Source organism: Laetiporus sulphureus, assembly GCF_001632365.1.
Source record: "Laetiporus sulphureus 93-53 unplaced genomic scaffold LAESUscaffold_61, whole genome shotgun sequence".
Taxonomy (NCBI): Eukaryota; Fungi; Basidiomycota; class Agaricomycetes; order Polyporales; family Laetiporaceae; genus Laetiporus; species Laetiporus sulphureus.
The window spans coordinates 121,947-136,543 of record NW_024468570.1 but is presented as its reverse complement, the minus strand read 5'-3'; the positions used below and the strand labels follow the sequence as shown (position 1 = coordinate 136,543).

At 53.0% G+C, this 14,597-nt stretch overlaps 4 protein-coding genes across 4 annotated transcripts; 1 reads left to right on the top strand and 3 right to left on the bottom strand.

The window, feature by feature from the left end:
• Window positions 1-129: 129 nt before the first annotated feature.
• Window positions 130-2,852, bottom strand: LAESUDRAFT_731268 (tripeptidyl peptidase A). The gene is made up of 13 exons (XM_040910013.1): window positions 2,604-2,852; window positions 2,336-2,540; window positions 1,848-2,280; window positions 1,729-1,779; window positions 1,558-1,679; window positions 1,425-1,500; window positions 1,325-1,372; window positions 1,122-1,266; window positions 991-1,066; window positions 847-932; window positions 778-787; window positions 463-723; window positions 130-403 (listed from the first exon to the last, which is right to left on the bottom strand). The coding sequence occupies exons 1-13, from the start codon at window positions 2,822-2,824 to the stop codon at window positions 299-301; spliced, it is 1,839 nt and encodes a 612-aa protein (XP_040759147.1). The 5' UTR covers window positions 2,825-2,852; the 3' UTR covers window positions 130-298.
• Window positions 2,853-5,499: 2,647 nt separating this feature from the next.
• Window positions 5,500-7,971, bottom strand: LAESUDRAFT_664088 (tripeptidyl peptidase A; the record flags this gene model as incomplete). The annotated part of the gene is made up of 13 exons (XM_040905095.1): window positions 5,500-5,577; window positions 5,635-5,895; window positions 5,961-5,970; window positions 6,028-6,113; window positions 6,169-6,244; window positions 6,298-6,442; window positions 6,495-6,542; window positions 6,603-6,678; window positions 6,740-6,861; window positions 6,911-6,961; window positions 7,011-7,446; window positions 7,500-7,704; window positions 7,757-7,971. The coding sequence occupies 13 exons, from the start codon at window positions 7,969-7,971 to the stop codon at window positions 5,500-5,502; spliced, it is 1,809 nt and encodes a 602-aa protein (XP_040759146.1).
• Window positions 7,972-9,454: 1,483 nt separating this feature from the next.
• Window positions 9,455-11,616, bottom strand: LAESUDRAFT_731265 (uncharacterized protein). The gene is made up of 8 exons (XM_040910012.1): window positions 11,477-11,616; window positions 10,700-11,422; window positions 10,504-10,605; window positions 10,348-10,450; window positions 10,114-10,289; window positions 9,996-10,059; window positions 9,883-9,937; window positions 9,455-9,826 (listed from the first exon to the last, which is right to left on the bottom strand). Exons 1-8 carry the CDS (start codon window positions 11,491-11,493, stop codon window positions 9,621-9,623), a joined length of 1,446 nt encoding a protein of 481 aa, XP_040759145.1. The 5' UTR covers window positions 11,494-11,616; the 3' UTR covers window positions 9,455-9,620.
• A 1,997-nt stretch (window positions 11,617-13,613) lies between these two features.
• LAESUDRAFT_483188 (uncharacterized protein) lies at window positions 13,614-14,489 on the top strand. Its single transcript, XM_040902634.1, has 4 exons — window positions 13,614-13,833; window positions 13,886-13,982; window positions 14,034-14,112; window positions 14,180-14,489. The coding sequence occupies exons 1-4, from the start codon at window positions 13,816-13,818 to the stop codon at window positions 14,406-14,408; spliced, it is 423 nt and encodes a 140-aa protein (XP_040759144.1). The 5' UTR covers window positions 13,614-13,815; the 3' UTR covers window positions 14,409-14,489.
• The last annotated feature ends 108 nt before the right edge of the window (window positions 14,490-14,597 follow it).

Genomic DNA, 14,597 nt, shown 5'->3' with positions numbered 1-14,597 from the left:
CCGCGTCCCCCTAGACACGACCACGTGACATCTCATGATGGCCACAAGCGCGACGGCAATGCGCATGGTGCTCCACATCATCCCATTTAGACTTTCATAGTCAAGCAAAGTTGTGAAAATGACCTGCAGCAGGACATATTGGATTACATTCTTCCAACGCAGCAGTCCGCATCTCACTGATTGCTCACGCTGGTGCGTACACGCGTTCGTACATATTATACGGCCTACGGCTCGAACCGTGCACGCTGGCATTACACATGAATATCTAGCAACAGTCCATACATGTCCATTGATCCAGTTATGCAAAGCTCAAAATCTCCGTAAAGTTCCCAAGAGCAATCGCCTTCAGTCTCTCAAAGTCAGGAGTGCCGAAGCCCGTCATCGGGTCCCACCCAACGGTAGCCTGACGTATTCAAGTCAATATCAGCCCGCACCACCACAGACACATAGCAGACAACGTACGTTGAAGCCCTCCGTACCGCAACCAGGGTTGTTCCCGACGGTGATGTCGTTGAAGGCCTTCGGCGCAAACGCGCCGATCGCGTAGATGTACGGGTTCAAGAAGCCCAGAGGCGACAGGCCGTTCGCGATGCGCGCGTCGTTCAGCATGGAGACGACGGAAGCGAAGGTCGGGGATGCAGCGGATGTTCCTCCGATGGTTCCTTCCACGCCTCCGACGTAGAGGTTGAACCATTGGCCTTGCGCGGAAACGTCAGGGTAGGCCTATGAGCCGACGAGTCAATCCTTCAGTCAGTCGATGCACGGTGCGACACTCACACGGCCGGATCTAATGTCACGTTCGTCATTGAGTTTATGCAGCTGGGTTAACGACATAGGCGGACTCACGCGTTATACAGTCCTGCGTACGTTCCAGGCGCAAGTTTCTCGAGGTAGCTTTCGACAGCATAGTCTTGCCACACGGGACGCGCAAACTGATGAGTGGATCCATGCTTTAGCAGACACAATGCTTCTCTACAGCGCAAAACTCACGTAGTTGCTGAAGCCGCCTCCCGAGATATAGTAGCCTCTCTCGGGCAGGTACCAAGTCGCACCCACCGTGGTCACACTGTGAGACGGTCAGATTGTGGCCTTAGATTAATGCGTCGGCCAAGTCCACGCACTATGGGCAACTCGCAGGGAAGGCCGGTAAAAACGTTGTCTCGTTCAGGCCGTTGTTGGTGTAGCACTTCTGTGTAGCCGGGTCGGAGTCGCCATCGCCGACGCCGTAGTCACCGGAGCTGAAAGTCAAGGAGACGCCGCGAGCACCTAGTACGCAAGGCTGTCAACGTCTGCTAAGGACCATGAGGCATTAACGCGAACGCACCGAGCTGAGCAAAACCTGCACAGACGCGCTTTGCATAGCTCTCAGGCACTGTGCTCATCGTCAGTTTATTACACTGATATCGAGTTGCGCTACTACTTGCCTGTCTGCTCGTTATCTCCGTAACTCGTCGAGATGGTCTGCGGCAGATCAGTCACGTTCAGGATGTACTCGAGCCACTACGCGGAGTTAGGAAGTTAGCGTATGTCAAGCCGTTCAACACGCTGGCAGCTCACGTCAGCATAGGGCTCGTTGGTATCCTCAATAGTGAGCTCGTCAGGAATGTAAGGTGGACTTCCGCCGGTAGAGTAGAAAGTACGAGGCGTCGGGTATGTCAGGCCAAACGCGTATTGCGTGTCTATAGGATGTTCAGCTCTCGGCTTCTGAACGATGTACATGCAACGCACCAAGGTTTGCCTCGATTCCAGCCGCAGCGAAACTTTGGTTGTTCTCTCCGCCTGGATTGATCGAAGAAGTAATCAGAATTCTGATCGGGACGCACAACGGGCCATGATCACATCCTCACCGTTGAGGTAAATTACGTCAAAAGTGGAATTGGCCGCTTGAGGAACGAACTTTGCGTTGAACGAGTTGAAGTCGTCAAAGTTGGCGTACTGCTCGAGATACCCCGTGACCGCGATCTGGTTTTCATCCGTCGCCTCAGGCGTGTATGCCACGAAGTTGTACAGTTGCTTCAGGCAGGAAGGCGTGATGGATCCGTTGCAGCTGGCGTTGACTTCCCCGTTGTACGCAGAGGGGATTTGAATGAACGATCCGCTGAGGTCGATAGTCGGACGCTCCTCGTCAGCCCACCTGTATGTCGCCGCCATGCCCTTCATGCGAGCGAACATCGTCGTGGGCTGGACCACGTCGACATGCTCGAGCAGGTGTTCTGGGAGGCTGTAGGAAGTCGTGCGGACAGCTGCGTCCCCAGACTCGTGCAGCCAGACATAGTATTCCTACGATGCATGGTCACTGCGCTGGCCAGATGGTTACGTCATGAATTTGACTTACAGTTTGAAGCATCTCCTCCGCCAAAGAGACGGGCACCTTCACCCTGACCCAATCCCTCGCCGGCGAGCGCGATACCGCCTCCTCCCCAATCCCATAAGTAGCGAGCCATTCGTCGACCAAGTCAAGGCTCTCCTCATGCGGCGCAATCAGCTCCTCCACTTCCTCCTTCGACAGGTGTGCCCCATACCGCTCATGGAACGGATCGCTGATAGCAGCCAAAGGACATCAGACCGAGTGATAAACATGACCCACACACCGCATCACGCACCTAACCTCGTACAGGTGCTGTTCGAGCAAGTGAAAGTTGGGCTGCGGCAGCCCGATGCGCAGGTTGATCGTGTGATCGGCGGGTGCCGGCCTGAGTCTCGTCCATCCCCGCGGGGGGCCGACGCTCTCCTTCACCTTGTGCGCGTACTCCCTCGCCGGGGCGGCGGAGACGACGGTGCTCGCGACCAGGGTAAGCCAGGCGGACAGGGCGAGAGACCTCATTCTGGACAGCGCAGCGATACGCCCAGCTCGAACGACACTTCTTATGTACCCGGCCGACCGTATTTATAGCAATCCCCCTGCGAACTCGGGCTCGATTGGAATACAATTCATCAAGAATACCCGCTCTGCGGTCGCTGATGTCGAGACATGAAACACGAAACTGCCCATGTGCACAGCTCGGCTATATAGCGGTCTCTGATCGCCGTCCAGGGTTTCACTGGCTTCGAGCTACCAGAAGAAAGTCTCCTCCTTCGATGCAATTGTCTTACGAGATGCAAGCTAGCGATTCCTTTGTTCAAGCGCCGGGTTTACGTTTCTGCTGGTTTTTCAACACCATCTAGTTTGGCATGGTCATTCCCTCATTAGCATTGCAATTAAAGGGCCGCAAAGTTCGGGAATATCATCAATATGATTGATAGGCGCCATCTGCCATCTCTGCCCTTCAAACCCGGAGTATGTCGCCAAGCATGGCTCAAGTGTCCACAAACTCGACTCGGGACTGTAAGCGCGCACAGCCATCTCGATGCCAGTCGCGTAGATCACAAAGCTGGCTACTCGCTGTCCTTCAAACCCGGAACATGTCGCCAAGCATGTCTAAATACACTTCCAAGCGTCCACAAGCTCGAAACCTCGACTCGGGACTGTAAGCGCGCACAGCCATCTCGATGCTAGTCACGTAGATCACAAAGCTAGCTACTCGGGTGCTGATCCGCCCTCGGGATCGTCAGCCGATTGCGTTCAGTATTTACTCGGATACACCCCAGTGGCACTTGCGCTGAGATCTTGCTCTTCTTTCGAGTGTTGGAATCCAAAAGTAACAGATCTCACGGATGAAGGTTTTGGGCGCCCCAGCAACCTAGAAACGACGTTACAGGACATGGTGACACTTCAACACCATCTCAGCTTTGACGGCTTCATTTTGGATATTCGTTGCATCAAACGCTACGCATTTGAGTCTCAGTGATCAGCGCCCAGGACCATACTTGGCGAACTGCGTCGGTATGTGCTTGACTATCGCAAGAACAGCTCATGTTGCCGTCAACCTGACGCATTTATCGCATATACACAGAAGTGAGAATGCTCACAGATCGAGAAGAGGTCCGTGTAACAGTTGACAGGCCATGGAGTGCACTGATCCCTGTCATCGCTTTAACAGCCATGCGAATGGGCTCGTCGTCAGCGGACGTGATGGTACATCTATCGTTGATCTCCATCGGTGTAGCACTAAGTGGAGATGTGAAAGATAGGAAACGGGCGCCCTTGAAGCTGCCGTCAGTGGCTGGACGCAGCTTCAGACGAAGACGCGTGAGTTCAGATCATTCAGTGAAACATCGTACCAGGGTCGTGCGTCAATGCATCATTAGCAATGATGTTGGGCTCCTCTCCAGACAACCGAGTTTCGCCAGGATTTAATCATGTACCTCTGTGTGCGCGACGTGGTTGTGGCCCGAAGAAGCGACGGCACGAAGGTATGGTGCAACGATCGTCAGGAGGGAACGCGACGCGTCTCTGCGATGGGGTTGGGTCGGTGACAGCGCTACCGCGCACACGTACTTGGCCGGGTCATAGGCAGCTTATAGCAATTTCTTACCATTGTTAACACCAGGAGACTCAGACGGCGACGTGCACGAATCTCCACCGAAATCCCCTGAAATGAAGTGTCCCATGCTAGAAGAAGACAGTCAACACTGGGATGACAGAATGCTGCACGCAGATGTTGTGATCTTCCTTCAGCCCCAGCAGAAGGGGAAGGGGCATACACGGACGGCTCTCTCGCTCAGAAGTCTGCTATAAGTGAAAAAGGCGTTGCGACGCGTTGGTGGCGTGTCACGGTCATGTGCTCTGCGCGACGATTTTTAACGCGCTATAGTCATGTGATCGCGTCGCGTCGCGCTGGCCACAAAAATCCAGCACTGGTGTGAAGGTCAAACAATGAGGCCTTACGCTAGTTTCCTCCGTCAATATTTTCACGAGAAATGTCGTATATTTCGACAATCTTCTTGTAAAGATCAGCATGATGCGGCAGCATCAGTATAAAGAGATGAATAGCGCTGAGCCTGCAATCACCTTCAAGACTTCCTCACCACCGCCACGCCTGCCAGTCAAGCGTGCCACCAGTAGCTGCTGCTATTCCTGCTCGATCAGCTGCAAAGCGACATGGGTATTTCCTTTCAAGTCATCGATGATCCATGACAGTTGCTTCACCCAACCGCTTCTGGAAAACGATGCGTAGGGTGACGGACTCCAATAGCAGCGAGCCCGCTCGCCGATTTCGTGTGACACGCAAATGCACGAGATATGGAACTGCCCAAATGCACAGCGTTTGTTAAGCGACTTCTGATGGCCATTCGCTGGATACAGGTTTGATCGACTTCGACCGACCCGAGCGGGGTTCCATGCACACCAGCCATGTCTTCGATCGATGAGCTGAAGATACGTCCACGGCTTCCGATTGACGGCCCTGCACAGTGCGACTATGTCAATAGCCGCACTGACCATAGAGCAATAGCTATCGCGATGATGATCCGCCTTCGGAATTGTCAGCACTGCTTCCGTCTCACAATGTCCAAGGCCACAGCATGTCCATATAAAGCGAACATTCCAAAACATCCTAAAAATGTGGCTTATCATACAGACCGACCGAGGGCGTCTTATGTCACCAAACGTCCATTGGTCTACCCAAGAAGGATGTCCTTCAAGACACCAAAGTCAGGTGTTCCCCACCCAGTGACAGCATCCCACCCAACCGTGGCCTGTAATTGACAGCATGTTAACGATAAACCCGGCGTCAGAGATAACGCGGCACCCACATTGAATCCTTCCGTGCCGCACCCAGGGTTATTGCCGACAGTGATGTCGTTAAATGCTGACTTATTAGTCGCACTGAGAGTGTAAATGAGCGGATTGAGGAACCCGAGTGAAGAGAGGCCGTCCGCGATGCGGGCATCGTTAAGCAGAGAGATGAAGCCCGCGAACGTGGGGGAGGAGCACGAGGTCCCAGCCACAAGGACAGACGCCTCTTCCCAGAAGATCTCGAAGTTTTCTGACTGGGCAGAGACGTCGGGGAACGCCTGTCAACGGGATGCCATCAATGCCTGAATGTTGCTCCATCGATGCATGCGGAAGACCAGCTTACTCGTCCGTCCCTGTAGAAATATCAGAGTCAGTATGCCAAGCTCATTCATGTGGTAATATTTGCTCACGGATTGTAGAGGCCCTCGTAGACCCCTGCTGGCAGCCCATCAAGATACTTCGTTACGGCTTCGTCCTGCCAAGCAGGACGAGCAAACTGTACACCGTCGTATCGTCAGCACACTGTTAATACAGATGTTTGCCATATCTACATAGTTGCTAAAGCCACCGCCAGAAAAAAATGCGGCAACCTCGGGGATAGACGTCGTTGCGCCAACCGCTGTGACGCTACAACGCCGATATGTAATTGATGTCTGCGCTCATACGTTCTGGGAACTTACTATGGGCAGCTCGCAGGGAACCCGGGAATGAACCTGGTAGTGTTTGTTCCATCATTGGTGTAGCACTCCTGGGTAGCCGGGTCAGCATCACCGTCACCCACGCCACCGTCGCCAGAGCTAAACATTATTGACACCCCTCTGGCGCCTGCAACCATGAATGAACAGATGGCAAGCGGAGGACGAACCGAGGTACGCACCGAGCTGAGCGAAGCCTGCGCAGACGCGGTTTGCATAGCTATAGGGGACTAGCCATTTCACGTTGAAAGTCAGGATAACACGAGGGTTTCCATGCAATTTTTACGCACCTGTCTGTTCGTCATCACCGTAGCTGGTCGAGATTGTCTGAGGAAGGTCAGTCAGGCTGAGCACGTAATCAAGCCACTTCGCGGGACAGAGTGTACGTTGAGATATGTCTTAGATCGAGATCACTATGGCTGCTTACTTCGCTGTAGGGCTCGTTGTAGTCGGTGGGAGACAGATCGTCTGGAATGAACGGAGGACTCCCACCGGTGGAATAAAAAGTTCCGGGCGTGGGATATGTCAAGCCAAATGCGTACTGTGTATCTACACGCTCGATTAGCCAAGCCACTCGCACGATTCAAGAGCACCTCACCGAGATTGGCTTCGACACCGGCCGCGGACGAAGTCTGATTGTTCTGTCCACCTGGCCCAAGATCAACAAATGCACAACCAGCATGGTACAACGACCATACCGTTAATCTCTACAACTGCGAACGCCGAATTCGCAGCTGCCGGTACCAAGGCCTCGTTGAAGAGCTTGAAGTCTTCCAAGTTAGCGTATTGCTCGAGATAGCCAGTCACCGCAATCTTGTTCTCCCCCGGTACAGCAGGCTCGTATCCAACTGCGTTGTATAGCTGCAAGAGACACGACGGCGTGATTGTACTGTTGCAAGAGGCGTCCACTTGGCCACCCGAAGCAGTGGGATCTGGTATGTAACCGGAAGAGGCTGCCACAATGTCCACTTTCTGATCCATGAATCGGTAGGTGGCTCTCATCCTCTTGATCCGGGAGAAGATAGTCGTCGGCTGGATCACGTCGACGTGCTCCAGGAGGTTCTCTGGGAGACTGTAGGCGGTGGTGCGAACCAGCGAGTCTCCGCTTGCTGTATGAGTCCAGATGTGGTATTCCTGAGACAAGTCAACCTCCGGTCAAGCGTTATTGCAAACAAGTTCTGAGTTACCGTATCAAGCATCTCTTCGGCAAGTCTGACGGGGACTCTGACAACGACCCAGTCTTTCGCCGGTGAGCGAGCTATATCACTCTGCGCAATGCCATAGGACTCAAGCCACTCGTCCACGGCATCGACGCTGTCAGGATGCGGAGCAACAAGCGCCTCGACCTCCTCCTTTGACAGATGTGCTCCGTACCGGGCATGGAATGGATCACTAGTGGTTATTCAATTCGCCGCATAACACGGAGCTCAGTGTTTAGACGCACCTGATCTCCAGGAGATGCTGCTCCAGCATGGAGAAGTTGGGCTGCGGTAAACCGATGCGCAGCTCAATGATATGGTTAGCAGGTGCCGGCCGGACGTTCGTCCATCCATGAGGAGGATGCACGGTTTCCTTGACCTTGTGTGGGCATTCCTTTGCAGGGGCGGCGGCAATGAGCACGCCGAGTGCCAAAGCGACCCACGCCGACAGACACCGCATGTTGTAGAAAGATGGACGACGGCAAAGGCTCACGCAATATACCGCGAGAATGCGCCTTTATATACTGGCGATCCATATGCTGTAGGCTTCGATAGAATAGAAGGACTAAATGTGGCACAAGAGGATCACAAGCAGACGCAAGCGGCCAATCACTTCGTCGCTAGGCATCGCCACTTTCACAAGCGAAATCCCGCGATCAAAATGTTCAGGCACATCGGGTAGACGGCAACAGACATTCGGCCAGGTTGACCTTACGACTTCGAGTTCGCCATCGATGAGCTTTGAGCATACATGTGAGGGATATCGAGTGCGCCAATGGTACTGACGCACTGGTGAGAAATGTTCGCAGTAGACGTCCGCAACGCCGCTGACGACACTATGCCAGATGTGCGAGCCTTGGTTCAATACTGAGATATGAGTGCCATAGTGTCGTGTGGGAATGTGAGAATGCCTTGAGCATATGGAATGACATCCTCTGCATAGTTTGCAAGTATCCTCCTCAACGCTGGCTTGCCTCCGGGGGCGGTTAGGACACTGGACGTGGTTGAGCCTGGATGCAGTGTGCAACGTCTGTGTGGACACCGGTCCAAGATACTACCAAGACAGGGACCATACTGGAAGAACAGGCGGGCCTGTTCGACAGCACGAAGTCAGGAAAACAGAGACGAGCGGCGTTTCGGCACCTAAGCGCCCTCTTCTTGTCGCGGCCACGTGACTGATTTCCTTGTTGCCACAGGCGCTGCAGAATTCCGATCCGTCTCGCCGCCAGTGACTTAACTCCACATCAATTAAACAGTCGAGTGAGACAAAGAGATGATACATTGATGAGTAGTGAGTATTTCATAGATCGTGCTCTTCCGACGTAGTGATGCGCGCATTGCTCATAGCATGTGGCAGACGCGTTCGTAAGTACTACAAAGCTGCCCACCACTCAAGCAATCTACGCTCATAGCTCACATGTGCACTCAAAGACGTCCATAGCTTTCATTGATCTGATATGATGACCGGCAGGCTCCTCATAAAGCTTTCAAGAGCATCTACAGGCTCGGAACGACCATTTCGTGTTGCAAGTCCATATCGCTATCTCGATAATTGTGCTGATCACAGAGCTAGCTGCTCTGACGATGAGGAGTTTAATTGAACAACAATTCTACCTTGCAAAGTGTGCATTCACGCTTATTATCCACAGGAGGTGGACACTTCTTGCTACGACAGCGATCGATCGCGATGGAATAGAAGATCAAATGCGGCACGAGAAGATAGGATGCATACGCGAGCGGCCAGCCGCCGTGTCTTTAAGCAAGGCCAGTGCCGCTGAGACGAGCGTGATCTCGGAATCACAACACTTTAGATAGGCTGCTCATCCTCTTCTTGTCTTGCGAGACCAGATCATGCTTGTCATGCAATCATTCGATAGATACATCTAAGCATTCGATGGGTCGCTTCAAACGGCGGCCTTTATTGGAGAGCAAACAGCAAAATGTTCGCGTTGATCGCCCAATTCCGAACTCCTATCGATCGGGAAGCCGACGTCACCGTTAATGAGTGGTGCCAAGTACATGCAACTCGATCTGTTGCTCGACGACAATGTGAATGGTATAAAATATGCGTTATTCTCAGGACGCACAGCTTCACCGGCGTCCGCTCGACTACCTTGTACTCAATCCTTCCAAGCCGAATTCTCCCACAGTGCTTCTGTCCAACTCGTTGAACGGATCGCGCATGCTATTGGTCTTGGCTCGCCAGAGTTGCGTATACAACGCCTTGATCTTCTGCAACTCCGCATCAAGGGCTGCCGTTTTGCTGGCAAGAGCGATAAACGTTGCATGCTGCGCCTCCAAGGTTGACGAGATAGCTGTAATATTACACAGAATCAGGGATGACACCTCTGTTAGTGAACGTTTTACTTACCTTGAGGTGTATACTGCGATTGTGCCGCGGCAGACGATAGCTTTCGTTCAATGTGCTAGTTTGCAATCCCGAACTTTAATCTCATAGTAAGTAATAGTGGGTTTGGTACTGACCTCAATGGTGGTTTTGTACCACCTCAGGCGCTCTCTCATTTGTTCAGTAACGCGGGTGAAGAATCTGGTAAGGGATATGAGCCAAAGGGGAATGAACCAGTTTCGGAGATCGACAAACTCTAGTGGGAAGTTGGTATAGGCCTTAAGGTAAGCACCGTGCTGATGTAGATTCCGAAATCCGTCTACAATGCGAGTTGCAATGATAGTGTCCTGGACCGTCTGGTCTACCTTTGCTTTGAGATCCTTCGTATGTAATACATCTGAGTGGAGCGTTGCAATCGCGCCCACGAGATCCTACAATGTATTGACTGATTATTACTGGTTTCTACTTTATCTGACGATTGGAACGCACCTTGTGCACATTACGGACTTCTTCCTGCCCCTTTACCGCTTCCTCGCCCAGCTTTCGCTGCTTAAGATCGTTGCTAATTTGTATACGTCCCTGGATGGACGCACTTGAGCAACATCAGCATGCAGCGCTAACTATCGCAGACCTGGCGAGACTTACTCAATAGTCTCTAACGTCCTTTTGATATCGTCAGGCAGATCATTAAACTTGGTCAACCTGGTGAAAGCTGGGGGTGCAGAACCAGACACTGAAGGGTACGGCCTGAATGAATAGATCTTAGTGCATGTCTCCACTATCGTGTTGAGAAAGTCCACCGAAGACAAATACTCCGTGCTTCAACGAATGAGGTACTCACTGTTGTTGAGCAAGAGGCCTGTTGAATAATGAGATTGCAGGGGCAGCAGAAGTGCCTAAATTCTGTCCAAACATCCCCGTAGTCTGCGGCTGTGACGGTCCAGCACCCCAACCTCCAAACCCACTTGTTTGGCCCAACGTCGAGCCAGTGCTAGCACCAAACCCAAAGGGGCCACCTGCCTGAGCGCTCTGTTGTGTCTGAGTAGTGCCAAAAAGGCTGGTCCCGAGACCGCCGCCCTGCGTGCTCTGTTGAGGCTGAGCGCTGCCGAAGAGACTTGGCCCTAGCGCGCCACCCTGCTGCGTGTTGGCCGCGGGCTGGCCAAACAGCCCAGTAGGTTGTGTCTGTTGTTGCGGATTCACTGCAGACTGGCCAAACAACCCAGTAGATTGTGTCTGTTGTTGCGGATTCGCAGCTGGCTGGCCAAACAAGCTCGTAGACTGCGCCTGTGGTTGCTGCTGGCGTTGTCCAAATCCACCAAACAGCGAAGTCTGCCCGCTCTGTGGCTGGTTCTGCTGTTGCCCAGCGTTCTGTCCGAGGGTGCTCCCGAAAAGAGAAGAGCCTTGGGCTGGTGCTTGACCTTGAGCCTGTGGCTGCGAACCAAAAGTCGAGGTCGCCGATTGCGACGCTCCACCAAAGGGAGAGCCTTGTTGGGGATTGGTCGTAATTTGACCAAAAAGTGATGTACCTGGCTGGGCAGCAGGGGTCGCACTTAAAATCGAAGAACTGCAGGATCCCATGGTGTCAACATTGTGCGTACACCACAGCTACCACGCTCACCTGCTTGGGAACGCCATAATGACTCCTGCGACAGCCTGCTTGTGTAGCAACTAGAGCGTCCTCAGAGCACACAACACGTATAAATCCACGTCGACAGAGATGAGATGCAGCAGGAGAGGGCAGGAATGAATGATGTCGCGATGAACGCAGGTTAGTGCTCGGATTGCCACTTCGTGACGTATCACGGACTGTCACAGTGTCACAGTGTCACAGTGTCGCTTACTGAGGTCGCAACGCCGCAGGCTAACGCTAACGTCCACCAACCAACCTTGCCACTTTTCATTGCCGCCCCTCTCTGCTGGAAAGTCGCGCAGGAATGTTTCTCGCGGAAGTGCGGTATTTCCCGCTGAATCTTGCTTGTGGGAAACGCAGCAAGACTGCGCCTTGCTATCGTCGACCCGCTATGCTGCGGAGTCTGTCTCTTGAATGTTGAACTGTTGAAGAATGTCACTTCGGCAAAAGCGGAATTGCGATGGCTGCGGCCGCCTATGCGTTAGAAGCTTGTGTTCTGTCGGGACGAATGCACACAAGGACTCTGCGGTATACTGGGTGTAGCAGCCACTGTCTTACTGCCTGCAGATCACGCAGTAACCCACATGCGTGATCCATAATGCATTTTCATGATTATGGTCCGGCGCGCAGATCTACACAGGACGAAGCATCCGGAAGAACTAGACGGCCCGCATGCTCGTACAAGTTACAAATCGTCTGGACATGCTGCAAATGTGGGACAATCCATAACGACGGTGAAAGCAAACACCCGTAAGGTTCGCAGGACCGTATGCCAACTACGTCATCTTTCTCCTTGGAGCTGTTCCTTCAGGTACCCGCGAACGACAATGCGCATGAGATCGCAGATCAGCCGAGTCGCTTCGTCGCGCAAGGCCGAACGGCCTGGATTGTCTGTTACACTCCGTGGTCCGCTCCGTCGCGCTAACTGCTGATCGGTCGTTCGAGCGCGTTTTGCCACTTGACTGCGGTTGCTACGCCTTGGAGACACCCCTAGGGCCGGGTTGCAGCTAAGGTCATAGATTCTGAAGCTCTTCTCAACACACCATGTCTAGTCATCGGCGCGTGTCAAGCTTGTGGCATTACATGGCTGGATTATACAAGATTTGGTCAGTCGCAAAATTCTCGCTTGCCTCCGCGCATCTAGTCTTTAAATCTCAAACGGATGTATCAGACGGTTGGGTCGGGATTATTTTGCGTCACCGTTACCTGACAGACTGGTAACCTGCCTAAAAGTAAGAATCCGTTCCGCTCAGAGACCGAAAACATCGGCCAGCACAGCATCTTGATTCCGATGCGAGGCTGGATTGGAGTCTCTGGGCACATCGTCCTCGGCAGACAGCGGCGGCGATCCTTGCAACGTGGACAGGGTTGCGCACGAGGCCGATCGCGCGCCCAGGCGCAGTGTGCGCATCTTTCGCCCAATTAACTAATTGACACCCCTGCCCTGTGCAGCGTTATACAGTAAGTGACTGAGCACTCGACCAACTAGTGCTGCCGAGGCCATCAGTTCTCCGTCATTGGCACTCGGCCGCGGCTGCTGTATCCAATACACCCTCGCTTATCGTCCGCAAGCTACGGACTAGGGAGAGTTCAGATGCACTAGGAAGCTATCGTTTCGCCATCCGTTTCAGGCTCGAAAGTACGTCAACAGACTGGTGTATCCACGGCAACTTCCCTCGCTAGTTCCCGCGTGGATAGAATGTCGAGCGCCCTGGATGATCGGTGGCTGCGTCGATTCTTCGCCTTCCCCGATGGCATCGCGATGGCGCACGTCTTAGCGCGAAACCCAAAACAAGACCGCAAAGAACGAACTATCAAATGTCAAGTACGCAGCGTTTCCTTTTATGGGTTCCCAGTGTTACAGTGACCGATTATCTTGCCAGGTCGTGCGCGCCCGCGTCGCAACCCGGCAAATTGGTTGAGGGCGCGCAACGTTGCTGGTCGCCCGCCTCGTATAGTTAGTTCGGGCCTTACGTCGCAAGTGACCAGATGACGACTGTTAAGGGATGACTCGGTTGTCGCCTGCCTCCGCCAATGAGGCGCTCATGCTCATTTGGGTATGAAACGTGTCTGGTCGTCGAGGATTTACAGTCCGGGACGTTTGCACAGTCCGCGATCCATATTCAATGCCGTTCTCGGCTCTCGAACGACACAGCATAAGCATTCATTTGGGTCACCGTCGCATGCAGATGACGGAACGAAATGGATAGAGCCGTCCTGTATAAAAGGCTCCGGTGTCCTGTCCTCAGGCTTCAACTCCCTCCCGTATTCCACAACTCACAGCGGACTTTTCGCATTCCCTTTTCTCTTGTATTACTGTCAACACTATGTCCGAGGGAAGCAAGGTCAGTGGGATGAGACCTCATTATGCGTTAGTATCTCATTCAATATTGCCAGCCCCATATGCATGAAGGCAAAGATAGCGATTCCGAAGGCGAGTCCTACTCGCCTAGGACCCCACGAAGAACACCGATGGCATGCCAGTTTTGTCGAGGTAGACAGCTTGCATCTCAGTCATAACAGACGCTAATCATATAGTCCGTAGGTCGCAAGATGAAATGCGATGGTCGTCCGATATGTGGCAATTGTAGTCGTCGCGGGATCGCTTGCTCCTATGTTCCTGTGTCAGTTTTCTATATTTACTTCCCGCGAGTCTCCGCTAACATGCATGTGTCTCCTAGTTCGGCGCAGAACTGAGACTCTATTCTCGATCTCCCTCCTACCTTCAGGCCAGCACAGCCAGCTCGGCGCCGGATCGTCTCAACTATGCGCACTCTGCTATCTATCGCTCTCCAGTCTTGTCGGCATACATGGCTGTTCTAGCACAGTTTCCGGACGATTGCTGTCGTTGACCACGACACTTGTAGCTATAGGCAACTCGCGCTCGCTTCTCCCATGCACATCTACCTCTATATCTTGATAATTACCCTCTAGACTACCGTATTGTACAACTGTTCTCCGCTCCGCTCATACACGCAGTGACATTGTGTTCGGCCGTCGTCGATCATATTAATTAATCATCGTATAGCGTAGCATGCGGGAATTCCACGCCGCAATCACGCGTGTTACGGACTTCTCCTCCTTATCTTCGATTCTGGCGACTTTTCTT